Source organism: Gymnogyps californianus, chromosome 1 (assembly GCF_018139145.2).
Source record: "Gymnogyps californianus isolate 813 chromosome 1, ASM1813914v2, whole genome shotgun sequence".
In the NCBI taxonomy this organism is placed as follows: domain Eukaryota; kingdom Metazoa; phylum Chordata; class Aves; order Accipitriformes; family Cathartidae; genus Gymnogyps; species Gymnogyps californianus.
This window is the reverse complement of record NC_059471.1, coordinates 3,671,765-3,699,518: the sequence shown is the minus strand read 5'-3', so window position 1 is coordinate 3,699,518 and position 27,754 is coordinate 3,671,765. Positions and strand designations below refer to the sequence as shown.

General features: G+C 46.8%; 1 protein-coding gene across 1 annotated transcript; it reads left to right on the top strand.

The window, feature by feature from the left end:
• The first annotated feature begins 3,446 nt into the window (after window positions 1-3,446).
• GDPD4 (glycerophosphodiester phosphodiesterase domain containing 4) lies at window positions 3,447-26,196 on the top strand. The gene is made up of 15 exons (XM_050914879.1): window positions 3,447-3,629; window positions 4,257-4,360; window positions 6,021-6,114; window positions 11,835-11,894; window positions 13,482-13,580; window positions 15,919-16,012; window positions 17,598-17,743; window positions 18,095-18,177; window positions 19,054-19,204; window positions 19,757-19,981; window positions 20,797-20,954; window positions 22,230-22,377; window positions 23,491-23,573; window positions 25,220-25,302; window positions 26,165-26,196. Exons 1-15 carry the CDS (start codon window positions 3,447-3,449, stop codon window positions 26,194-26,196), a joined length of 1,743 nt encoding a protein of 580 aa, XP_050770836.1.
• The last annotated feature ends 1,558 nt before the right edge of the window (window positions 26,197-27,754 follow it).

Below are 27,754 nucleotides of genomic sequence, written 5' to 3'. Positions count from 1 at the left end.
TTTCTGCTGTACTGTCCCGTGTACGTTCAGACACTGCATTGCATCAAAGAGCTCCTGTACCCCAACTGTACCTTCTCCTCCTGGTGGAAACAGCCTTCAAAACCCCAAGCTCCTGAAATGCTCCTGAAGTAACAACACTTTGTAACTTCAGCCTAGCATCACTGAGCTAGCTAAGAGTAATTGGCCTGTGGGGACCACGTATCTCCTTAGCAGGCCAGATTGTCTCGTGTGGGATGATATATCTCCATTTACTTGAGTGGAGAGATGTCAGAAAGCATGTGTGTTCAACAAGATGAAAGTTCAGTCTAGGTTTATTGCCTTTGTGGGATGCTTTGGCCCTTTGCAGGCTGCAGAGGAGCAGCTGGGCGAGGTAGCTCTGTTTGTTGGGGCCTGGGAGAGGAGGGACGAGGTCTCTGGGCAGAGAAAGAGAAGAGGCAGGGCAAGGAAGAGGGATGGATGGATGCTGCGCCAGCAGAAGCCAGAGCCCAAAGCAGGGGACAGGTTATGCTCTTTGTTTCTTGATCTGAAAGGTTTTACGAAGCTGCTTATTGCTGTGGTACCCTAAACATCTTGGGCAATGCGGTCAATGGGGATCCAGGGGATGTGAGACATGAAGGTTTTTGCTCATCTTTGGCCAGCCTGATGTTTTTGGGAGGGCCAGGGGTTGGTGGAGGTGGTTGTGGAAAGGAGGCTGTGTTCCTCTCTTCCTCCCTCCCCAGCCTCCCCTGCAATGAAGGGTCCCTTCCCCAACAACCCCTGGGCTTGGAGAGATGACTTGCGTGGGAAGACTAAGGCAGGAGTTCATTAAATGCTTAATTATAGAGATGTTCTTAAGTGCTCTGATGCATAAAGCTGAAAATACCTTTCCCTTGCCACTGGGGGCAAGTCCAGTGTGAATTATTTAAGCATGCAGATGACCAAGGCCAGACGATGTGTTTGATACGTGAGAGAAACTGGATGCTGCAAGTGTCGAGTAGCCTGTGCTATGGGTGAACAGGTCTGCCCTGGAGGGGCTGTGGGTTGTTCACCACGTCCTGTTATGGCTACCATGTGCCGAAAAACATGGGAAATGCAAGGAAAATCCCAAATAGCAGGTAACTGTGGACTCCATACAAGGATACTCTGAGGAGGAGAAAATATGAGCTACAAGGAAAGACTAGAAAACCTGGCGTTGTTCAGTCTAGAGAGGGCTTAGTGGAAGACATCCAAACCGTTGTGAAATATGTAACAGAGGAAAGGCTTAGGCTGTTCTTTATATCCACCATGAACAGGGCATGAAGTAGTGGGCTTAAATTGTACCACAGGAGACTAGACATTGGGGAAAAAACTTTTAATGTTAAAGCTAGTTTGGACTGGATTAGCCTGTCTTGGAAGCTGGTGGGATTGCCACCACTGGCAAATTTTATGAGGGGGGAAGACTAACCTCTAGATTTAACACCTGACATGCTGCTGTAACCAGCCAGATGGAGCGAACAGTGTTTTGAGGTCTCTGTTATCTCTGTTTTCCTGTCAAATCCTCTGTGCTCATAGGTAAATATTGATGCGTGAGCCTCGTGCCAACACCAGAAATGTGAGTAACAAACCTCATGGCCCTCTGCCAGCAAAACTGATGGTTTTGGTCCAGTGTCCTGAACTCCTACTGCTGAAGGAGAAGGGCTGGGCAAGAATGGGTGCTGTGGTCCTGTGACAGGGGAACTCATGGTTTAGGGATCCCCGTAGGAGGTAACAAATACTGCAACCCCGTGGCAAAAGACACCCTTCTGGTAAGAGCTCTGAAGGTTCAGATATACTCAAAAGATGTGGCTGGGGTAACTTGGTAGTTGCTGGGTTTATGCCAGGTGTACTTGAGGCCAGCTGATGAAGACAGCAGGATCAACTGTCGTCTGCACCACTCACCGGTGGCATAACGCCCGCACCCCCGGTCTGTGCTCTGGGTAATTCAAGAGCAGGATCACCGTCTTGCCACAGGAGATATTGGCATCAATTTTTTACTATGGGGTGACCTACTGGTGCCCAGATCCGATACTGCTGAGCTTCTAGGGATGGCTTGACCTCACCATATCCCAGAGCGTGTGATTCCCTGTGACTGTCCTGGATGGGCAGACACGTCTGTCTCAGGAAGGCATTCAGGGCATGACATGCTTGGGCACTGCTCAATTAGTAGTGGTCCAAATTGAAACCCCTTTTGTTTCATTTCCATCCTCTCCCCTTGCACTCCAGTTGCCAGTAGGCTGGGACATTTGGCAAGGGTACCAGGGATGTGTCATTTCAGTTTTAACTTGCGTCTTATGTCTCTCTTTTATTTGTGCTTTCTGCAAACTGATCAGTTTTTTGGAAGTGTCAGTTTGCAAGGATTTATCCACTGATTTCTGCAAAGACACACTAGGCTCTGAGTTATTTGCAAACAATAAATATGTGTGTTTCATCCATGTGTATAGTGCAGCAAATTGTTCATTCTTGTTCCTAAATGGCTGTTATTATATCAGATAAATCAGGGAAATTGGAGTCCTAAGCTGGGACTTTGCAGCAGGCATGCCTGGATTTGAACATGGTTGGTATGGACTCAAGGATACAATGGCACTTTTTAACGCAACAGAAAAATGTCTCTGGCTACCTCTGTGCTCTAAAGAAGTGCCGGATAACGGTGCTTTTTTGTATGCCCACACAAGACTTCTTTTTCTAAATCTTTCCTTGCGGTCTTGATAGTGCCCTGCTGGGCGAACCACTCTTTGCTGGCACAAACCCTTGTGCTGTTTGCTTCACTGTTAACTACACTGGTTGCAATTTACCACCAAGTTCTTTGTTTAAAATCTTGATTATGAAGAGATCTCCCATGTGTGCATCTTTACAGCTATTCTTTCTACCCTTGAAAAACTGTGCCAAGTAAAGCTATTTCAGTCACGAAATATTTTTTTCTTAAGGAATCAGTCTCTGCAGTGCTGTAGTTTTGCCAGGATAAGAGAGATGTTTACCTGGAGAGTTTTAGTCCCTTTCCTACATGAACTAGTTAAACTGGTAGCAGGTTGCAGACAGGTCACAGTGATGTTGAATTAATTCCCATGGCTAAGCCTAGGCTCAGGTTCATCTGACATAATTTGGGAATCTGCACGGAGTGCTTAAGTTAGTGATTTCATTTTCCAGAGCTCCCTGTATAGCCAAAATGAGGCGGGCGTTCCCTCAGAGGTGATTCAGAGCATCTAAGTTACAACCAGGAGCATCACTGACTGCTGAGGGGACTTGCAACGACCATGCTTTTCTGTTAGACATCTCACTTAGGTATATAAAATTAGGTGGGGTGTCCTCAGCACCCTTTCCTGCTGGTTGCAGCAGGAAAAAACCTCCTCTCTTTTTTCTGATATGAAAAACTTACCCAAAAGGAAAGGAGGGTTACAGTCTCCCCATAAAACTTGTGGTCTTCTTTCAGGAGGAAGATGAGATAAAGCCAGATGGAGGCCAGTTCCACCAGCCTCAAGAGGCTCAAGTTTGGAAAGCTGAAGGTGGTACGTCGGCGCTTGCTACAGAGGTATGAGCATCAGCCCTTCATCTCCTGCCTGGCTGGTTTCTACAGCTGCCGGTGGAAGCGGTACCAGCGCAGAAGGACCGAGCCTGGGAAATGCTGCTGCAAGATGGTAAATTAGCTCAAAATCAGCACAGACGTTGATTTCTGTGTAGGGACAGGTCAGTCCAAGCTGACAAGTGGTTGATGGTGTGGGCCAAAGGCATCCCTGCCCAACATCATTTGGAGCCCACCGAGATCTGTTGGGTTGTTAGGTTTTGCTCTAAGTGCTTGATGTATCGCTGTGTTTCTGTGGCAAGCTCAGTTTGTCTGTGCCATCGCGCAGCTAACAAATGTGTGGTGGCAGGAAAGGACCTTGCACCAAACCCTCCCGGCCAGTGAAACCTCTCAAACCCATAGGATCAAATTAAAGAAGTAAACTTGGGGATGGGTGCGCAGTAAGAATTGCAGAGGGCTGCTGCATAGTGCAATTCCCTCTCATGTGAGGCGCTTAAAATCCTGTTCATTTGTGATGTCATGAGACCTGTTTTCCCTGAAAATAAGTACTGCAGAGTATGCTTTTGAGGACATTCCCCTGGTCACAGGGGACAGGGAGGGAAGTCCTCTCCATATCTACTTCGGGAGGTCCAACACCAAGCCACGCGTTTTAGGGACAGCCTAAAAGTATCTGCCATTTGCTCTGATGATTGCTTTGGGGTAGACAAGGCTCTGACCACTTGTCCTTCCTCTCCCTCTCCAGCGGGAATGCGTCTTTTTCCCATTGCTTGTTGGAGCCTTCTGCTTTTCTCTGGTCTTTCTGTACATGTGGGGTGAAGCGAAAAATGACTACAATAACTTTGACTGGTAAGTACCGTCTTTTCCTCCTCTCCCGCTCCTTGGGCAGGTCACCAGGGTGGCTGGGAAGACATGAGCACCCTCCCCAGCAGCTGTGCTGCAGCAGGGCAATTTAGCCATGAGTCAAAGATTTGGCTCCTTAACCTCTTGGTTACAGCATCCAAATTGAACATCCAGTGACTTCAGAGGTGCTGAGCCTCTGCCCTTTGCTTGGCTACCATTTTTAGGTGTAAGTGTGAATTTGGGAGAAAGGGGAGAATCATCATCACAAAAATTGTGAGTGAACGGGACTAAATAGCTCTTTCCTTCCTTCTCTAAGTCTTTTTTTTTTCTCTGTTCCCTCTGAAGAAATGTAGTGGCTGGTATCAGAGGCATTGCACCAGCTATCTCACTGAAAGAGAATCACATGTTCCCAGGCTCGAAAGTAAGAAATAACAGGCAGGGATTTATGCAAATCCTTTCCTTCTGCACTACGTAGGCAACAGTTATGCAAATCTGGCCCCTAAAATTAAATTAAAAGAGCTCAAATATTATGGGGAGGTGTTGTGGTTTAGCCCCAGCTGGCAACTAAGCCCCCACAGCCACTCGCTCGCTCCCTCCTGGTTGGGATGGGGGAGAGAATTGGAAGAGTGAAAATGAGAAAACTCGTGGGTTGAGATAAAGACAGTTTAATAGGGAAAGCAAAAGCCGTGCATGCAAGCAAAGCAAAACAAGGAATTCATCCACCACTTCCCATCGGCAGGCAGGTGTTCAGCCATCTCCAGAAAAACAGGGCTCCATCATGCGTAACGGTTACTTGGGAAGACAAACGCCATCACTCCCAACGTCCCCCCCTTCCTCCTTCTTCCCCCAGCTTTATATGCTGAGCATGATGTCATATGGTATGGAATATCCCTTGGGTCAGTTGGGGTCAGCTGTCCCGGCTGTGTCCCCTCCCAACTCCTCGTGCACCCCCAGCCTCCTCGCTGGTGGGGTGGGGTGAGGAGCAGCAAAGGCCTTGACTCTGTGTAAGCGCTGCTCAGCAATAACGAAAACATCCCTGAATTATCAACACTGTTTCAGCACAAATCCAAAACATAGCCTCATACTAACTACTATGAAGAAAATTAACTCTACCCCAGCCAAAACCAGAGCAGGAGGAAAGGTGTAATAATGTTATTCATCCTTACTGAGCCTTTGGGTAAAAAGTAAAGCTTCCCTCTCTCTCTCCTTGGGCAATCCCTCTACAGGTCCTCCAGCTTTCTGGTGTCTTCTGCTTCAAAACCTGATTCAAATCTCCTTTGTGCTGTGGTGCCTTACACAACTGCAGGCAGACATGGTGGCCTGTTGGCCTGAGTCATGTCATCGTACTGTTTCCCCAGGCTGCCTTGTCTGCAGCAAGGTGCTGTGTCTTATAGTCAGACTGGGAGCTCTCTGGAGCAAGGCCATCAGTTTGGTCCTGTATTTTACCACCCCAGCACATTGGGATATCAGTCTGGCGGTTAATGCAATCATGGATTTGGGGAAGGAGGCTCTTAACCACTTTTGCATGTTACAGGGTAGGTTATTCCTCCCTCCCTCTTTGTTGTATTGCTTTGAAAATTTCAAAATTTCAAGGAACAGGGCTGTTGTTCCCCTCCAGTCCATGTGCTAAACACAAGTGCTATTGTAGTGTTTTATTGCTTTTTAGGTATAACTATGGGAATCTGGGCTTCTGGTTTCTCTGGTCTCTTGTTCTCCTGATTGTGGCTGCAATCTTGTTCATGTACATCACCCTATTATTGGTAAGTAATGCTCCTTGTAAGCTGACCATGATTTATAGTCCTAAAAAGTAAATATAGGGATGGCTTTAATGTGTCAGACCAAAGCTCAGGCTACCCCTGCGTATGATCCTTAGACAGTAGATACCTGGGGAATATTGGGAACACAATGAGTGTTCACGGTACTTTCTCCCCATGTCCACTTGTAGATGACCAATTTCAGCTTGGGGGGGCCAGATGTATTTTCTGTGATTTCTCTCGATGGTTTCCCTTTGATGAATGTGTCCAGTCTCTCCTTTGAACCAAGGAAAGCCGAGCCAGCAGTGGCTGGATTTAGATTTAGGGGAAGCTAAAGACTGTTGCTTTGACAGCAGGGAAGTATGGAGCTCTGAGTCACATAGTGGTGGCGATATGTCATCAAAGCTGAGTTATTCCTCTAATCCTGAATAAAAAGACTCGTTAGAAGAAGGGGAACATTATCACTGAAGCTGCCTTGACTCACTCTGCTTTGCTGGAAGGTTTCTCTCCAGGTAGAGACTACAGACGTGGTTGCAAAACGCTGCTGATATTTATGCCCAAAGAGGCAATGTTCCTAAAATCTTCACTTTTCCAAATCCTGTGAAATTTTCTCTGGACTTCTGATCCACTGTCTGCTTTGGTTACAGAAAACATACCAAAAGCAAATGTTTCCTAAAATTTGTACCTACTCATCCTTTTTCTCTGTCCTTTCCCTCACAGGGAACCCCCCAAATAAAGACAGATCTGCATCTGTGTTTCCACCTTCTGCATCCAGACCTATAGGCTAAGAAATCACTTGAACTCCAGGGACTGGAGTCCATGTTCAGTCTCATGCCTGCTCCAACTTTCATTTTGAAATGCCAGCTGCTGAGGGTGAGGTTATGGCTTTGACTCACCTCTGTGACGAAGACAAACAGCTTTTACCATCAATTCCTGCTGCTCTTACCCATTCCCTGATGTGTCATCATATAGTCAGTCGCTAAATTGCTCATGGCAGGGAATCTCTTTTTGCTTTGTTCATGCAGTGCCTAACACAAGAGGTTTCTGGGGTCCTTCGTCCCTGCTGAAGTACAAATAAATAGTGATTTTATTCTCGTGCTAGCAATAAAAAAACAAAGTGATAAATAGGACAGCTGCTTGGCCATGCCCACACTGATCAATAGCATCATAAAAGCTGTGGACTAACTGAGCTCTGAGTACGACAAATAACAATATTTAATTACAAGGATTTTGTGACACCCTGGTGGCTCTAGGGCTCAACGTCTATTATTCAGCAAAGCTTACCTGGCTTTCCCAGTGGCCATGGGGTAGTGTGGGTGGTTTGGTGGTTACAATGCTACTTCGGGCAAGTCAGAGCTTTGCCAGAGATGCCCATGTGACATGGATACCTCTGAGATCGTACCTCAGCAGGCTGTGGATCTGGAGTCAACCTCAGGATCAGACTAACCCATCGTAGCACATGCTAGAAATGGGCTTTACAGGACTTTCTGGGCTTGAGGATCCTGAAGACCCCTGGGGCTGGTGTGTCAGCTTGGTCATGCTCTGTCTGGATCCAAACATCAGCCAGTGTCCAAGCAGTTGACTTTCTTAGAGGAGTTTCATGTCTTCAGCAGCATGAATGTGATGACTGCAAGCTATCAGGGCAGGTGATGGGCAAAGTAAAGCCAGAAAGCAAGATGGAAAATATGAGGTGAAATTGGTGTCCTACATGGTTCTGTTCAGTCTTGGTCCCTCTCTTCATTGTGTAGACACATTCTCCTCCTCCTCTCAGCAGCTCAGTTCTGTCTAATGAGGCTAACAGCATTTGCCTTCCTCAGGAGGGTGAGCATGGGTAAACCTGAAAGAGTACAAGTAGTCTGGATGCTATCAGACAAGTCCTACAAGAGAAACACTTCAGAGGTTCCTCTGCTCTGGGGACAGCCCCTGCAGTGAGGGTCCATTTGCTCCTTGCTTTCATGAAGCCGTTAAGCGATGCACCCAAAGCTGTTGGGTATTTCTAAGGGCACTTGCCCTGCTTGGTTGCATCACCATGTCATCGTGTCTCATTTGGCAAGATTGCTGCATGCATCTATGTTGAGCAGTGGGTGTTGGGAGGCATAAGGCCCCACGCCGTCAGAGCTGTTGTTACCTAAATACGATTAGGTCTTGAAGGAAAGGGGAGTGAGGAAAGTTATCACCGCCGCCATTCATGCTCCCACTATCTCAAAACATGCAGGGTCACACGACGGTCACATGCCTGCATGTAGGGTCTTGTTACAACAACTGTGGCTCGGCAATGCTCATCCCAACAGGGCTCCTTTCAGAGAAAGACTCTACCAGGAATCACCCCTCCATCGCTGTTTGCAAAGCTGCCCTGTCACAGCATCTGGCCTTTCACTGTAGCCTTTGATGAACCACCCAGCAAAACACTAGGAGCCTCACAGGCTAGTAAGTGCAACTCAGCCCTTCCACATCCAAATAGATCAATCATCAGTGTGGGTACTATACGATAGCTGGATCGCTCTAATACATTTCAGACAACTGATGGCCAAATAGGTTGCCCCCATGATGAATTGCATCCCATGTTCTGGTTGAACAGTGTTGGATGGAGACTGCCCCTGTGGTGTTGCAGGAAGGACTGGGGACTTTCACCCAGGCAATGTTTCCTTGTGATGTTTTGCATCAGCAGCCCATCACGTCAGAAAACCAAGCACACTGATGCCCTTGTTGGAGCAGAGAGATTTTATAGCAACCAGTGGCTGGTCTGGTTTTGTTTGTGAGCACCATACCCTCCTCCTTAATGGTGGCACCCAACTGGAGCTTTCAAGCCTGCTTCCATGACCTTATTGTGAACCACTGAAGCAAACACTCTTCTGCCTACCGGCCACCAGCGGCTGAACAAAACAGTGCACAACAAAGCACTTGCTGTCTGTACAAAGACGCTTTCCGTCCACATGCATAATTGTAATTTTTTCAGACAATCAGTTTCAATTAACTCAATTGTTATTACTCCCCAAGACAATTTTCTCATCCCCTTTAGAGCTAAAAGGTTAAGCTGAGGGGTCTAATTGCAGGACCGTTCATGCTCAGTGGAGAAGAAAAAACTTTTCTTGTTCAGTCTTTCAAACACCGACAGATAATATTTTCCTTTCTGCAGTTCAACCATGTTTGTTCTAAGAGTTTTGGGGAGGTGACTTGTGACTGTACAAAGTAAAGAGGTTTAGATGTGCTGTGGCGTCTCCATTTGTAGGCTAAGAGAGAACTCAAAATAGTACACTGGCACTGAATTCCAAAAAGTGATCTCAAACCTCCATCCCTAAGAGACTAGGGTACCAGACAAGTTCTAAGTTGCTGCATTTTTGCCAAAAAGTGAATGTAAGGACCTGAATTCTGCTGTTGTGAACATCTAAGTGAGCAGATGCTTCAGGTGAGCTGAATGTCTAAGTGCCTGCCTCCGTGTCCTCATGGTGGTAGGTTCAGAGCCTGCCTAAGCCTCACCAGCAGTATTAAAATAAATACAAGGTCATTCCCACGCCGAAGTAGAGGGGGTTAAGCGTCTGTTGTCCCTCCTTTTGCAGCATAACCTTGTGGTCAGTGCACCCACTCAGAAAGAGGGAGACAGAGGTGCAATCCTCCTTGCAGTGAATCTATCTCTCTTGCCACTGGGAAGCATCCCTTAATTACCACTTTGCAGGTAGATGGTGGAGGGGAGGCACACCTCATACTAAAGAAGAGAAGAATGCAAGTGTTGGAGGCTGTAAGATTTCAGGGAGATGATGGGGCTGGCAGGAGGGACCTTGGCTCTAGCCTCAGCAGTACTAGTCAGAAACATACTGGTCACCTAAGCCCACATGTCTGTGTACTTGTGTTAGACAATCCTAGGACATGCGTGGAAGCAGTTTGGAGGAGACAGACCTGCTGGTGCTGGTTGTCCCTTTGCCTGAAGAAGTTCTGTTCTAGGTGCAAGCATGTGGGACATTGTTAAAGGCAGCTGCTCTCTGTGGAAGAGCATGTTGGACAGGTCCTGAGGCAGTTTTTGAGGAGCAGGATGAAGCTAGGTGATCGCGGCTTGAGATGTTAAGCTTCAGGTGTGCACATCACATCAGCTCACTGGTCCGTCAAGATGTGTTCTCCTACAGTGACCAGCGGTGCAACTGCAAGAGTTCCTTCTTCACCCTCTGAGGATGAAACCTGATGATTATTCTTCTTGTAAGCTGATAATGAGATGTTGTTTCCATCCATAAAAATGAGCTCACCCTCCAATGGCATTCCGAGATGTGATGCATCATTCATACAAAAGTTGTACTGCAGTAGCAGGGGAGAGTCCGGTTGAGCATGGCCTGTGAAATAAGTGTTTGGCTGTACCTTTGGCGAGGACCAGGTCTTTGTTTAACGTTGCTTGCAGAAAAGGGGCAAAGTGTCTTTTTTCTTCCTTTTTCTGAAATAGCTTATTTAAATGGGGCTGGCTTAAGATCTTTAGCAGTAATTCAATTCTCTCTGAACTGCTCCCGTGGTTACTCATCATGTACTGGGTGTAGGATTTGATTAAAGGAGGCTAACATGTCAAGAAGCACTTAAAAGCTGATCTATATTCTCTGCTGAGCTTATATCTTGCTTCAAATCAGCATGATCCCGCAAAGAGAGCGTGTTTGTAGCTGGATGGGAAACAGCTTACATTGCTTTGTAGTTATGTTTCGGGAGAGAAGAGCCTCTTCCCCTAAATCTATATATCCTCTTTTCGTACAGTCCCACTGTGCTACAGTCCGGAGAGACCTTCATCATAAATGGTCCTTCTCAGTGGAGCACTGATGTCTACTAACAGATACTTTTCTCTAAACCCTGATATCTGGTGATACTGGTCCCCAAATTGTCCCTTACAGTGGTCGGGAAGCTTGCCCCAGGCACTCAGATTCTGAGCATAGACCTGTGCGTTTTCATGGCAGCAAGGTACTTCTGGTGAAATTCATCACCAGGTTCATCGGTCGCTTAGGTCTGGGACAACTTGAAGAAACTCTCCATCAGAGCCGTGGACTGGCTTTCCTCATCCTTTCTTCTCAGTGTTCAAGGCTTCTCGGGTTGTCCCCAGCCCTGGCTGGGGTGTGCACCATGCCTCACAGGAACCTTCGCCAAGGGCTCCAACTTGCCATCGGAGGGAAGGAAAGTGCCAGCCACCAACGACTAGAGTCTTTTAATGTTCAAGGCAGTTTTCCCTGTTCTGAGATGTGTCTTTCTCTTGCGTTTCCTGCGATTGCTGTGGAAGCTTTGTCTCCTTTGCTGTCTGCTCTGTATTTTTGTGGTGCTTTGGAGGCATTTTTTGTTCCCTGACCTCTCTCCCATGGTTGATATGCCTCTAATCACAACAAATGCACAGAAAATAGGCAAGATTAGTGCTGTATTGGTTCATACCATAGCAGTTGATCCTGGCCATCGTTCCTCTTTCAGAGTTTGTACTTACAAAGAAAAGTCATTGAAAGTGTGTACCCCAAAGTGCCCAGTTATCTGTTACCCATGAAAGTGCTTTGATCCTGCAGGGCAGCCTTGGTATGTGCTTGGCTGTTTCAGAAGCATTTTTACTATAGCGATAAACACTTCTCTCCATACACCTGTCCTGCTAACAGCCTTGACATTGTGCAGGAAGACCTAGTGTAAAGTGACTTCCCAATGCAAAAATAATTCCAGAAGTACCTCACTGAACACACTTCATCATCTTCTACCAGAATGCAAACAATCTCTTCTTGATTTCCCAGGTCCTAGCGATGTGTTTGCTTGCAGAAGGTCAGCAGCTGTACCTGCACTGGAGTCACAAGGTGGGGAGACTCGGGGTTTTCTGGTAACTCTAATCCGTACTTTAAATCAGTTGAGTCTGTGGTGTTTCTCTGCATGAAAAACATCTTAGATTATGGAAGAGAAGGAAGAGAGGGAAGAGGTTAATCTTAGGAGACATTAGATACGCATGAGAATGATATCTCCACCTGAACTGATCACCTAAACTCCTTTTGCAGTCAGTGGAGGGAATTGAATCCTCTGAGGATGCAATTCATCCAGCTGGTCATAGACATCTAAATTAAGATGAAATGAATCACACTTAAAGTACCTTTTTTCCCCACTGACTCTAAAAGGAGCCTGCAGTGACTCATTCAGGTGAGGATGTCTATATTTGACACGTCTACATGTGGTAATATGAAGACAAAAGGAAAGTTTTCGTGAGGAGCACAGCATAATTTTCTGTAGCAGACTCCAGCAGTAGTGAAAAAAGTGGCTGCTATCTCTGCAGAAGAGAAAGGCGGCTTTTCCAAGGCATCCCGCTGCCTTATGCCTTTTGGTCTTTGGGTGGTTTGGGAAATGCCACCTGGAGTTTTGAAGGTGCAGAAACAAATCCTCAGAGAGCTGTTGCTGCAGAATGATGCATTAGAATCACCTTCCTTAAGAAATTCTTGAGGTTATGTGAGGCATTTAAAAAATGAGCCTCTAGCCATGCAGTTTAGGGGAGAATGTAACGTGATTGCAAATCTTGCAGTGGAAGGGAATAGCTGAACATGCAGATACTTGATCCTGTGTTTCTTCATTTAAGTAATGGAAACACAGTCATCTTTACTATTGAAAATTGGCTTCCAGAAGAAAGAAAAGATGTCGAACAATTTGTAAAAAAAATTGAGACTGCATCCTTGGGTGGAGGAGATTAAGGGTGGATTATTAAGGTGTTGATCTGTAGGATCCCCCTGAAAAGTGGTTAGGGCCGTGGTCCAATTTCTACTTGCACTTAGTTCTCGGCAGATACCAAGAAGAGCCTGCCATCACCACTGTGCTGGTACCAAACTGAGCAAGAAGCTGAAGGATAGACTGAGCTACCTCCTCATTTTTTTGGTTAAAAAGTGAACTCTCATCTCTTAATTATGGGAGTATTTGCTGTTGCTGAAGCCTGTTGCAAAGCAGCTCATAGCATAGAGAAGCTGTGTTGCTGTCTCTTTTGGGTGGAATTCATTACTTCTGAATTTAGCCATCTGCAGGTTAGGGATTTAATGTAAGCTGATGATCTAGGCTCCATCTTCATCAACAGAGAGAGAGAGAGGCGTCTTCCATCATAAAGCAAGTGGGAATGGATCACCTCTGGAAATTCCTCTCTTTCTCCAATGATTATAGAGGGAGCCCGGAGGGCTGACTTAGTTGGGTATCCAACTCTTAAGATCAGTCTTGCCATACGGAAAAGCCAATTGATAGCACTGTTGGTCTGGTTTTAGTCCCATTGGATCTCTCTGTCTCTGAACTGGCGTAGTCAAACTCATGCCTCCTAAACTTATCAAGTCCAAGCTGCTTAAATAAGCCTGTGAGTCAAATGGATGGCACACCCTGTGCAGAAATGCTGAAGCTGATTTATGTCTTCTTTGTCTCCCCAGATTGGGACTTTTCTTGTCCTGGGCTTCTCTGTCACAGCCCTCTTCATATTATCAGTACTCTGGGGAGATCAATGGAAAACTGTCCGCCTGTCGTTCCAGGTAAGAGGGGCTGGGAGGTCTGCTTGAAAGAACAATTTGTTTATAGAAGTATTTTGTGGTAATTGGTAGAAAATATTTCGTATGGTGGGTGTTTTTCACATGGGTTTTCCGGCAGGGTACGTGGCCTTGAGTACACTTTTGTCATGACTTAACACTTCCTGTTGGGAGAAAGGAAACCAAGACCTGAGGTTGAGTTTCAAGCTATCTGATGTAACATGTCTCAGTTTGGGAAGTCATATCCTTTTTTTTTTTTTTTTTTGTGGCAAAAATGTTGTAGGTGTACTGCTGATTTGCAGGTGCCCAGGGCAGGTAAATCAGACCCCTTTGGCTGGTAGGGTTGCTGGAGGAAGAACTTTCTCCCTCATCAGCTCCTGCCAGTTCAGCAGCTTTAGCATTAGCACAATTTCAGTCTTCTGTGACTCAGAAGAGCTTCATCTTCTGAGGGCAGGACAGCACTGAATTTTTGGGGAGCAGGTGGGGAACGCTGGTGTCAGGTGGGACAACATGCTGGATGCAAGAGGTCAGAGCGCATGGTCTGCTGGCCTCCTCAACTCTCACCAGAGCTGAAGGTGGAGGCAAGAGCTGCCCAGTGCTGTTTAGTGTCTGAGCATCCAGGTCCCCACACGTATTGGGAAGGAAGAAGTATGTAGCCTTTGACTACACAGCTGCCTTGCAGATGTTATGTGGGCCTATCACCTCTCCCCCATGTGGCTTACCACTTGTGAACATTGGGAAAGCAATGCATATGGACTGGAAGAGGAATCACAGATGTGGTGTTTGTAGGGTGCGGTTAATTGCACATTCCTGTCCTACAGAGTTTGGTAACTGTTGGGCTATGCACTGGCAAAGGTAATGAGAAGCCATCAGCTTCTCCTCCCCCTTACAGACTCCAGGGGAGGTGGATGCGGAGAAGGAGACATAAGAGCCTTTGGGTTCCCTACAGGTGCTGTTTATTTTGGGTCTTCATGCCCTTTGAGGTGCTTCACATGGCCTCCCGCTGCTGTTCCCAAAGGACGTGAATCTCTTGTAGATCCTGTGTCACGTCCATTAGCCCTGCAAAGCTATCTCAAATATCCTGGACATCTCAGATGGCACCTCTGTTTATGCAACTGAATCCTGTTTCTGATCAAAAGATGTCGGTATCAAGTGTCCAGGGCAGACAGTATCACATGCAACAACATCTCTCAATGACTGCTGCTTTCTTCAACCCTTCCAGCTTAGAGAATCAGGCATGGACTAAGCAATAGGAAAGGCTTGCATCTGGATAGCTTTTTTTCCTAGCCCATAGCTTAATAACTCTCAGTTCTAGCTGGAACAGAAACCACGGCGCTCTGCCGAGCGTGAGAAAATGATGGACTGGTTTCTTTGACAGATTTGCCTAGTTTTATAAAAAGTGTGTCATACCAACATCCATTCAGTGTCTGTACAAGTGACAAACTATTTCTGCTTGCTTTCTGGCTGTGCTCATGCATTCATGATAAACACAGAAGTGATTCTTAGCTTCTGATCTTCTTGTTTAATCTTTAGTATGAAAGAAATCAAGTCCAATTACTCTCTCTGTCCAGCAATAGGTATTATCTAATATATCATGAGCATTAAATGAATATATTTTTTTGTGTTAGTAAATCAAGAAAAATATCTACACATTGAGTTAAAAGTAAAAAAAATAAAAGAGAAAAAATGCAATTAGCCCTAATGCAAGTGAATTAAATGCTTTGAAATAAATGAAAATTAATTATGTTTCTGGCATATATTGATAATATGTGAAACTAGGTATTGCAGAGTGTATATGAGCCTATTAAAGTCCATGATCAGACATGTACCAGATTAACTATTTCTCTTATACCACAATAGTTAGTTCCATACAGGTGTAAATACCACATTTTATCACTCAAGTTTGTTGACATCAGTTTAATGATTTAGCTGCAGTGGGGTATGGAGATGACTGTTAGCTGGATGGGACTGGATTGGGTTAGATTGGATTAAACTGGCCACTCCCTGGAAGATGCTCACAGATTATGGCATAGCAGCAATGGCAATCGCGTCCTCATGGAAGAAGACAGCCACGTCCCCTTCAGCTGACTTAGGAGAAAGGAGAGCTGTGTAGTGCAGCAAGGAGCACTCCTCAGCCTGGGGAGCTGGCCTGGCTGGGGGCACATATCTCTTCTCCAGCTCCAGAGGTGTTTGGTGGATCCAACATAGGTGCGGGAGAGAGGTTGAACTGCTGGTATCTACAGCAGGAGCTCATCCGGGTGGAAGGCTGTAGCCATGTTGAGGTTTGTTTCCATCTGTCTCCACACTTCATCCTTTCACTAAAATCCTTTTCTCTCCTTGCCAGATCACAGCGCCCTATCTCCACATAGGGGCAATAACCATCATGGTCCTCCTGTCCTGGCCTGTGGCTCTTCATGCCATCAGAGCAGATAAGAAAGGTACAGTAGCTCTGCTTCCTGCTCCCTATATGACAAAAGACGTATGTCAGCATGGGAAAACAGGCATGCGAGAGCCCTTTCCTCCCACACCTGCACTCCAGCTGGAGGAGAGTTTTAACTTCTATGTATCCCAGGGAAATTAGCGGGGCTGGGGCTTAGGCTGTGCACTGTCCTGTGGCTGTCCAGGTGCGTTACTGGTTTGCATGCTCCCTTGCACAGTTTTGGCCTATACCAAGGCAGTGACCTGCCTTGAGACGGAGGAGATTAGCAGAAGTACCCATGTTCCGAGTCATGCATGGAAATTTGCTCAGCCCTCTGTGGGAGAAAGCAGCCAGTGGCAGCTCTCTTGGCTGACCTTTGCTTGCTATACTCAGCTTTACTGTCTCAGAAGATATCTCCAGTCCAGCCAATCCACTTCAGGCTAGTGCATCTCAGGAGAAGCCAGCTGAGATAGGGGAAAGAGCTTTTTGGTCAGTTCCTAACGTTATCTCATGGGAAGTTCCTGTCCACCTCTGAGAAGTGTGACCAAGTAGTGTAAGGACAAGGCCAGATGCCAGGAAGAAGTGCAGAAGAGCCTGGCTCTGGGACTGGCTGTTTTTCTCTGACCTAGTCTCTCCATTTAGCCAAAATTATCTACATGACACCCATCTGCAGATGTTGATTTGTAATAAAAATCACGGACAGAATGGGTGGGTGAAAGCGTTTTTTTTCCTGCCCAGGATTTTTCTTATTGAACTACAGCTGGGGAGGTTGGGGGGAATATGCTGGGACCCTAGAAATTACAATCCACCATGCCTAATGGACTCTCAGCTCAATACATCAGCTTGGTGTAAGCCCAAGTTCCTTCAGAGCCACTGGCACAACGTGCAGAGGGGTGGTGGTACCCATTCAAGAAAGAGATGTTGGTGCGTAGGTGCTCATTTCGCAGAGGAACTGTTTTGTTCCCTGGGTGAAGGCTCACTGAAGCTTTTGGGCAATGTGTCAACAGACTCCAGAGAAGAGCGTGGGTAATGAGTTGGCAAGTTTCTGAGATGCAATACCTGTGCAGTCAGAGTCTGTAGGATTCTGTAGGTCACACACAGAAGGTCACTGACAGCAATCTGAATGAACCAGGGAAGTATTCACCTTAAGGGGATGTAACATAGTTGAAGGAGAGAGGTTCCTCCTCTTCTTCACTGTGAATGAAACTTCAAAATGTTGCTTGTTCTTATCTGAGTAAGAAAAAAATTAGCGTCCTTCTGTTCAGGATTGTTTTTCTCCGGATGGGGGATATTTCATTGCACCACCTCTAAAGAAAAAGAAATTAAGGCCGTGTCTTGCTGTGAGGCATAGTGAGATGTAATTAAAGCACAAACCCTGCAGTCCTGACTTAGACAGCCCATGTCCTTGCTTTGATCAGTTTGTTTTCCTGGGTTGCATTGTTTGGAGAGAAAGTGAAAATTAGGGGAAGAAGGGATGGAAAAAAGGATGGGACAAAGCCCAACAGCTACTTAGCTGGAGGGCTGTATTAAAAGACAAGCCGCAAGGCAAACCCGTATGTTACCACATGGATTAACTCTAGCCTTCCTCCTTCAAATTCTTTCAGTTGTTCAGGTGATAATTGTTGGTCCATACCTGGCTATCCTTCTCTTTCTTTTCTTGATACCTCTGGGGATGTACTCTCCTTGCATCAGAGAGATGGGGACACTTGGACCAAAGCCAGCCCTCATTGGACACCGTGGAGCACCAATGGTAGGTCTGGAGAAGTTATTTTACATCATTTCTTCATCCTGTGTCTTGCTACCTTCATCATCATCATCTGGTTTTTTCCATGAAATCTGTGGAGGGTGGAAAGGGAGATATTTCCATTTGGAGCTGCATGCCAAAGGCATCACTGCATGGGTTTGCTAACAAGAATAACACTGTTCCTGAGGGACAAGATGGGTTTGGTGGCTAAAGTGGAAGAAAACAAACAGTAGACTTTAACAAGATAATGATGTTCCCTTAATAAAAACCAGAGGTGTTACAAAGAGACAGAAAGTACTCATAGAGTCCTCCCGAGTGTGTTTGAAAATGATCTGCTCATGCGCTTTTTTTTTTCAGCTGGCGCCAGAAAACACTGAGATGTCATTTCAGAAGACAATTGAACATGGTGGGGATGGTCTTGAAACAGATGTCACCATTAGGTAAGGGGAAGACATCGCATCTCACAGAATATACGCTGCTTCTTCTAAGAGTTGCTTTTGGAGACGTGCAACTGCAGGCAATTAGGTTTTACTGATGGCTGGGACAGGGTCCCTCAGCTGGCGCGTGATGATAGGGGCTGTAGGGCATGGTTGTTCTCAGGCAAGTCAATAAGCTGTAGCTATTGATTTAACAATCATTATTTCTACAGTATATTTTGCATGCTTTGCAGAGTATAAAGACGAGTCCCTGTCCTAGTCTGACTTCCAGGCCACAGTGAGGGTTGTATCAGGCCTACAAACCAACAGAAAATTGCGTTCAAACTTGTGACAGCATTGTCGTAATTATTAGATCTTTAATTGCCTTTGTTTGGGGGACCCATTAGCATGAATTGCTAACAGGCTGTGCAGGATGAGCAGTTTCCAGGCACTGAATGAGAAAAATACTGAAGCTTAGATGTTCTACTAATGTAGACCTTTCTATAAGAGAAAATTTTGCATTTCCATCACTGTCCATTTAGACTTCAGTCCTCTGAAACCCATAGAAACACTTTGGTGTCAGCAAAAAGAGATTTCGACCAGAAGTTACTATCCATTTTGGGGGGGCTGGCAGGCATAAATGCCACCATCTCCACTTTGCCCCTGAGGAAACTGAGGCACAGACAGGCATGACTTCTCCACGGTCACCCAGCAGTATTTAAGCTGGAAATAACCTGGTGTCTTGAGCCTCAGCCTTCCTCCCTATCCCACCCTCTGCACTGAGGGAGGTTGTACTGCTGCATTCACGGTGGCCCACATATTCTTCTGATCTGGCATGAGTCTACTCATGCCATGAATGAACTCACACCCCAGATGACCTAAACTCTTGCTCTCCAACAGCTATGATGGGGTTCCTTTCCTCATGCATGACAGCACCTTGAGGAGGACAACTAACATCAAGGAGGTCTACCCCAATGACACTGCTCAAAATGCTGCGTTATTCTCCTGGGATACCCTGCAGGAGTTGAATGCTGGAATGTGGTTCCTTAAGGTAAGCACCATAAAGGACTGTCATCAACTGGATATAGAAGAGACACCAGCTGCCAACTACTTAATAGCATGAATGTTAGGAGAGGAACTACTGGCTGAGCCAAAACTCAAAGTCAGTAGAAATCCTTCAGCTGGGGTCTCCTTGCTTTGTCCAGTTGGCCTTTAGGCTTAGGAGACCTATAACAATTGGCTGGTGGTTGTTCTTGTGGCTCCTTATCACAGCAGCAGCAGAACACATGGGCTGGGGGAAGAAGACAAGAGCTACTTGTGCCAGTTGCTGCGTATAATAGTCACAGCTAATGCGGTGCGACAGAGAAGCACGGCAGAGCTAGCTGTGACCTATGCAATTTAGGTCCCAGAAGCAGTGTCGTCACACCCTGGGTTAATTTCCCCTGTTTCTCAGGTAGAAGACGTAAGCAAAATAAAATATCCTCACCTGCTGAGGGCTGATGTCAAACTTTTTCCCTCTTAGAGATACGAGTTTTTTGCATGTAGCTGACTCCCAGAGGTGACTGCCTGATTGATTTCCTTTTTTATATCTGTTTATTTCTAGGACAAACCATTTTCATGCATGGGCTCACTGTCAAGGGCAGATCAAAACCAGGCAATGAATCAGTCAATTTACAAGCTAAGTAATTTCTTGCGCCTCGCAGACAGTCAGAATAAACTTGTGATATTTGATCTCTACCGCCCTCCAGAGAAACATCCTTACAGGAACTCATGGATCAACAGAACCCTGGAAGTCATCCTCAATGAGTCGGGGATTAGACCCCATCTGGTAGGGTGGTCTCACTCCTCTGTATCCCTTTTTCTTGCTCTCTGAATTGGGACTTTGGGGTCACACCCTGCATGATTTCACCTGCATAAAGTCCAGCCCCTTGCATTTCACTTGTTTTAAGAGGCATCATTTAGAGTATATTCCTACTATTTGTTCCTCAGCAGGTACAAAATGGTGTAACCAGACAGCAGCATGGGGAAATAAGCCAGTGTATATACCAGCTAATGCTTTAGTCCCCGAAGTGCATCCTTTCATCATTGTACTAATTGGCAGCCTACTCCTTGCCACCCATGCTTATTTTATGTATTGCATAGAAACTCCTGGCTTAAATTAAAATACATGGAGTTGGGAGCCTTTGTTGCCTTCCTCCTTCCCCTGGCAATGGATGAATGCTAACTCATGTGGATCAGGTTATGTACCCATCGATGTCCAGGGAGTTAGGCTGATCTGTATCTGCTGAAGATCTCTTCTCCCATGCTGGGAGAATGGGAGAACAGAATACTTTCTGTTGCCTTTCCCATAAACCAAAGCTGTCTTTTCATTCATTTCAAACACCGCATCTTTTGTTGGGCTGCGTGAAACTTACTCACTGATTTCAAGTTGATAAGCAAGGAACAGTGAATACTTACTTCTTGATGAAAGTGACTTGCAAGTTTTAACCCTGCATCCAAATGTTCTTTGATCATTGAAAGAAACATGTCATTTGACAGGCTGGGTTAAGCCCCTCAAGACATTATCTTTACTGGCTTTGTGTGAAGGGCAGGGCATATCAGTACGTCTGCTGTGAATTCACTGGGTCCTCTTGTTGCCTGCAGGTCCTATGGCTGGAGAACGACATGAGGTCCTTTGTTCAATCTGTTGCTCCTGGGTTTCAGCAGACAATGGGCAGTAAGGCCTCAGTTGAAGACCTAATGATGGACAATATTGTCAAACTCAATCTGGCCTACACTGAAATGTCCAGTGAGGATATCCGGTAGGTTGCAGCTTCAGCCCCAAGTACAGTTGCTGGACTTCGTCTGGACTATGTTTGCCTCATGCATGTGGCAATGTCTCCCTCCAGTGACCAGCTCCAGGATCTATAGCATTTTGGGAAGAGCTCCCTTAGATCGAGTGGCCATCCCTGTTGCATTTTGGGCGTGAAGGGCTGTAGTTCACTCCTACTGTTGACCCTGTGTGTGGCCAAGAGGTGGCATATGTAACTACACCCCTCCTGCCCCTAAGTCCATATTTACTTGACCAGGATCTGAGGATCTTCTGGGTAGAATGACACAGCTGTCTCCTGATTTCTTGTCTTTCTATTCATGCCATCCTCAGTCTCACCAACACTGAATCATGGAGAATGAACAACTGTTTCACCTCCCGTGGCTCTTCCACAAAGATCAATGTGAGTGCATAATGCTGTGGTGAGAGACCATCACCCTCTTGTAGCTGGTGTTTTGGAGACTTCATTTTTTGTTACTACCAGTACTCTGTTGCTTGTCACACACTGAAAATGTCATCTCTCCAATGGAAGGCTCCACATTCATTGCAGGAGTTTCCAAAATTGTTCTCATATGGAAAAAAAAACCCAAAAAACCAAAAACCAGTCTTACCTGTCCAGCTGTCCTTTTGTAAATAGGATTTTTTGCTCTTTCCAGTGCACAAAAACATTGAAATCTAATTTTAAAAAAAGAAGAAAAGAAAAAGTTTAATCCTTTGGGTAAGAGTAATGTTCATTTTTTCTCAATGGTAATTTTCACAGGATGTGAAATCCTAAGTAGATCCATTTGGAGAAACCCTGGATAGATCCTAGGTAGATTTACAAATGCTGATATTGATGATCGATACATTCCTTGACTATTATACAGAGTATGATCTTCATATTAAGTTTCAATAACTTGTAAGAACTTGAAAAATGATGAGTTGATGCAGCAAACATAACAAACATGAGTAGCCAGCTTCGAGGTGATTTTGAACACGCTGCTGGGAGATTACAAACACATCATTACAGTGATTCATATGGCAGAAGGGTAAGCAAAGTTGTGACCTTTTGGACATTTTAACTGCATTTGCTTCCAGCAGATCAGCTATTCTGTATTGACCAATTGTGAACGATTAATTATTGGCTGGTTAGCTTTCCTTCCTATTCCTTATCTAGGTCCTAAAGCAAGCCTTTCCTACAGAAAATTGCTGTCTCTCCTTGGTTCAGCCCAAAGGAAGTACTAACCTCCTTGCTTAACGAAGGCTATTGCCTTTCGGTCTTTTAAAGGAAATATGCTGAGGCAAACATCACCACCAACCTCTACGTGGTCAATGAGCCCTGGCTTTTCTCCCTGGCGTGGTGCTCTGGGGCACACTCTGTGACCACCAATGCCGTCCACACGCTGAAGAATCTCAGCCAGCCACTCTTCCTCATGGTAAGCGAAAATCCTTCGCCTCCCAGGGGTAGGAAGTAGGGTTGGGATGTTCATGGTTACCTTTGGAGATCATGGGCCAGTTCATGCATGGATAAAGGACCCTTTGCATGAAAAGGACCTGAGTTGAAACCTTGCTTACCTGGAACCTCTGAGCCACTCCAGGTATCACCATACCTTTCTCCTCTTTTCTCTTGGCTCAGGTAGAAGCACCCTGCTTGTTAGGATTTGCAACTTAGGCCTTGAGATGAGGTAAAAGAAGTCATATTGAGACTTGTGTGGGGAGAAAGGAAGGGCCTTTGAGGGCACAAGCTGATGCATGAGGATTTCCATTTCTAAGCTTTTGAAGCACCTTATTGATGTCAGAAGTTCCTCAGTTCCCAGCGCTTCCCACTGCCCTTCTCAGATTTAGTCTTGTTCCACAAGCCCGAGGGAAACAACCATAGAAATAACCCTTCCTTGCTGGGAGGAATTTTTTTTCACATAATTTGTCTATTCCCTATTCTGCCTTGGACGACCTGTAGGGCTAAGGAGCACCTGGGGCACTGGTCCCACCAGCGTCCCTGCAGCCTAAAGGTTACTACTTTGAATAACTGGCTTCATACTCTTGAAGCAGATTTTATGATGCTCCCATCCAGACAACCGCAGTGTTTCAGTCCATTCTGAGGGTGGGTGGAGGTCCAGTCTAAGGATGAATCTTCAGATGCTCTTAGACTTAAAGCAGGAGCCGCCCCAGACCCTCTGTGGTGTTCACTAAAGGACAATCTTGCCAGATAAAATGAGATGCCACCAGTTGATGTTAATGCTGGGGGGAAGCAGAGAGGGCCTGCCTGTACAAACAAGAGGTCCCGCTTATATTCACTGTGATGTAGTACAATCTTCTTGGCCACACAGCAGACCTGTTTTTATGAAGGGTGATGATTTGGCACCAACACTCACTGGTGAGTGGCCACTTTGAAATGTCACCAAATGCTTTAAACACCTGAGGGATGTTACTGCACATGCAAACCAGGCAGCTGAATGGCCATATTCAAGCAGCAAGAAAGAGCCTGAGAAACGTTTTTGCATATCTCGGGGTCCTTGGTGGTGGACACATCCTCTGTTGTTCTTTTCCAGACTCCGCAGCAGTACAACATCATGTGGATCCTGACAGATCTGACCTCTGTGCTCCTCATCTCACTCATCTTTGCTCTGCACTGGTAACTACCAAGTTGCTAATGGCCATCCTAACCTGATCTTTTGCACCAGGTGGAGGGAAGGAGGGATGCTTTCAGGTGATCTGAAGGGTTAAAACTACTCTTGAGAACATTACCTTTCCCTTCAGGAACTAGAAGAAAGCCCTGAAAGTCTCCAAAAACCTCTCTGCTTCTGCTTGCTCTCATTTTCCCTCTCCATTTTGGCAGCTCAGGCATCATCTACTCTCAAGATTCAGTGGAGACCTGGTGGATTTACAGTAGCAACATAAACCCATTATCAAAGCTGATGGGCTGAGAAAGGAACTGCTTTTTCTACTGTTACTATTTAGACACTGTTGCATTGGACTGACTTAGGAGGAAAGCTCTCAATGTTCATTTTTGAGCACCTTGTGTCTCTCTGTCTGCATATACCAGAGCCCCTGAGGAAATCCATCCTCCCAGATGAAAATGTCTGAGTGTGTCACAGACACCGCATTTTGTTTTCTCCCATGCTGTCAAAGACATAGCCTCTGTTTAATAGTTGGGAAATCTGGGGTTCACGGGACAGGCTCACTCCAGCAGGTCGGGTTGGGCTGCTGGATGCTCTGCTCTGCCACGGCTGGATGAGGAACTTGCCTGTGCTCTTATCCCAGTGGTGCCAAGGAAAGCAAGAGATGCTGGGCTCAGCTCTTCAGCTGGCCAGCTATGGATGGGTGGAAGGACCAGACCAGCCAGCCCTGGGCTGTTTTCTGCAGGGCTGCTGGCAGCACAACTGTGCTGCAGGTGACAGCAAGGGGAAAATTCGGGAAGGTCCTGAGTGAGCAGTCTGGATTGCTTGTAACCATGGCTTGCTTTGGCATAGGAAAGGGTGGCAGCTCTAATTTTGCTCTGAGATGGTGGAGAAATGAATTAGTAGCAGTACGACCAGGTGATGAACTAGCAGCTGTACAGGCACGTTTGCTGGGCATCCAGGCTTTTCCCTTTGCAAGGCAAAGTGGCTCCTTCCCTTCCTTCCCCTCTCACCCTGCCCTGCTCTCCTCAGGTCCTGCTTTAGCGGCTTTCACCTTGCTTTCAAGGCTGCACATTGCAGGGTGGTTCACAATCACCCCTGCAATGCATCACCACCACTCTCAGACCTTCCCATGCCTGTCTCCTCCAGGCTCGTGCTCATGTTGTGTGTGCATTTCCCAGGGCCCTGCAGATGCTTCTGATCCAGCCAAATAAATAACAACCTCTTCTGGGCTGGCACCGCAGCAAGGGCATGCCCAGCCCTGCTGGGAGTGAAGGGCCATCAGCAGTGCCTGAGAACCCTGCCTGGTCTTGTTTGTCAGGTTTATGAACGCACCAAAATCACAATTTTTAAATTTCCCTGGCTGCGTAGGAACCAGCAGCTGCAAACATTTCTGGGGCTTTTGAGCTCTTAAATATTTCTTAGGAAACAGGGCTTAGTCACAAAGTTACCTTCAACATGCTGTTGCATACGTGAAGTGTGGATGCTTAGATATCAGTCATGCACTGGGGTCCCTTCTCGGTAAGAACCTGAACAAATCCCAAAATACCAGGGCAGTTCCTTCCCTGACAAAGTAGAAAAAAGGTGTCCAGGGCACCAGGGAGCTGCGAGGGGAACCACAGCAAGCGGTGGCCTGACCCAGGTCCTTTGCCCCATGCAGGTGGCGAGAGCAGAGTTTCTCCTGCTGTGCCCATGACGGTGGCCCGATGCTGGAGAGCGGCACCTACAACAAGTTCAGGACAGGTGAGCAGGGCAGGGAGAGCCGGGAGCCGCATCCTGCTCGGGGCCGTCTCCGTGGGGGCACCGGGATCCTGATGGATGGGTTTGTGATGGGTGCCCATGCTGTGGTGAAGGATGGCTGTATCCTGGGTTATCTCAGTCTCAGGTGCAGGTGGCAGTGATTTCTCCCCTCTGTTCAGCACTGGTGAGGCCACGTCTAGGCAGTGGGTCCAGTTCAGGCTTCCCAGTACCAAGCAGATTGTGACAAATGGGAGTGAGCTCAGTGAGGCCACTAAGCTGGAGGACGGGGCTTTTGAGATCTGGGTTTGCACAGTGGGAGGGAATGTCAAGGGGCATCTTGTCACTGTCTGCAACCATCAAATGGGTGTAGAGAGGATGGAGCCAGATGTTTCTTGGATGTGCAGTGACAACAGCACAAGCTGCAACTTTGGAAATTTTGACTAGATATAAAGAGAAAAAAGAAATCTTCCCCATAAGGGTGGTCAGATACTGGAACAGGGGCCCAGACAGGTGGGGAATATCCACCCTTAGAGACATTCAAAGCCCTAAGCAGCCCGATCTAATTGGCCCTGCTTCAAGCAGAGGTTGGGGCAGAGACTTCCAGACGTCCCCTCCAATATGTATTACTCTGCGATGCTGTGAAAAGAGAGCCCAGAGGTGCTGAGCACTCTTGGGTCTGCAAGGCAGGGTGGGATCGGCTGGGGACCCTCCCATGCACCACGTTTCCGCACCCATGGAGCTATCATCCGGACAAAAATGACCCAACCTGGGCTGCGTGCATTTTCAGCCAGGTTGTGTTTGCTCACGACGGCTGGCAAAACAACTACGGATGTTTCAGTAGCTCACTGTGTGTCCCCTTTTCCAGAGCTCAGCGACATGCCTGCCATCACGGCCTGACATGGACAGGGAGGGGACATGGACCTGCCATCTCGCTGAGGACTGGAGAGCAGACCCTCCCCTGCTGCCCCTTCCTGCAATGCAAACACCAACCTGCCAAGGGGGCTGGCTGGGGGGGCTCAGATCCGCCTGGTGAGGAGGAGCCGTTTGCCTCCATGACCCTGCCAGAGATGAGCACCGAGCTTCCTTTTCTACAGTTTTTCTTGCAATCCCTTGCCTGGCAGGGATCCCTGGGGTGTAGGGGAGCACAGATGGAGTTGCAGCCATGAAGAAGCTGTGCACCATGATGAGATGCAGCAACCACACGGGAGCCACTATTTACCTCTGAGACCACTGGCATCCCACAGGGAAATCATCCTGTAATCCCTCCCGCCGTGCGTAAGCCCTCTGTTTCCACAGCTGCATTTTACACGTGCTGCAAACATCTGAGCATCCTCCAGTCCTCCTCATTCTCAGCTGCCCACATTTCTCCCGTCAGACCAGCCTCTTCTCCACACACTCCTTCCTCCCTCCTCGCAGGTCTCCTCCAGCCCCGAGAGCACACTAGCCCCACCATGATGGTCAAGTGCTGCTGGTTGGGTCACTAGGGTCCATATAATGCAGGCAGGGGCAGCTTAGGTTTTCCTTTTCCCCACTCTTGCCCTGCCGTAGACCCTAACAGGACAGTCTCTTCCCCTTGGCTGTGGGCAAGGACATATCTTCCCACGGGTGCTGAAGGACTTTTTGGTGCCTTGGCCATGTAGCTACTGGGACTGCGACCAGGAGCACACCACTTTTCTTCAGAAGGATTGAGCCCCCTGTGAATTGATCCCACCGAGTGTCCTGCTTGCTTTTCCCGTGGGAAGGTCTGTATACCTGCGCTGCACCCTGGGATTTATTCTGATTTTCATTTCTCCCAGTGGCTGCTGGCACACAGCGGGGAGGGGGGTTTATGCCCTGCTCTGCAAGGGAGATGTGAACACCTCCTAGGTTTAAGCCATAAATTTCTACTTGAACAGATAATAAGAACACATTTTTTGTAAATTGCAAGTGCTGTTTTAAATACATTTTAGCTCTCCTATCCTGTTTTGTTCTTATTTTGGCAAACTGGGAAAGGGGAAGAAAATAGTAGTCTGCACCTGAATCAGGCTATAGACATTTTCTCATACGTGAGCCTCATGCAGCTTGGTGGTTTTGCTAAATAAAGCTATCACAAGTAAATTGTGACAGGGAAGCATTAGGTTTCAGAGTTAGCTGTGCTGAGAAGCACTCAAACCTTTCCAAGTTGCAACTTTGGAGTATTTTGGAGGCTAGAAATGCAAAAAGGCAGCATCCTCCTTTGGAAAAGGGCTAAAGGGCTGGTGGATTGGTGTAGAGCAGCTCCAGATCCATGAAGCATGGGGAGAGGATCCTACTGATGGTGTTAAACCCCCTCGCCATACCCCGCATCCATAGCTGGTTCATAATTTTTTGTGGGTACCACTCATGTGGAGGTATGTGAGCTGCAAAAATAGGAGGTGGAGAGTGTGTGGGTTGAGCGGTGGTGTGCACCATGGGGTCCTCAGCCCGACCCCTGGTG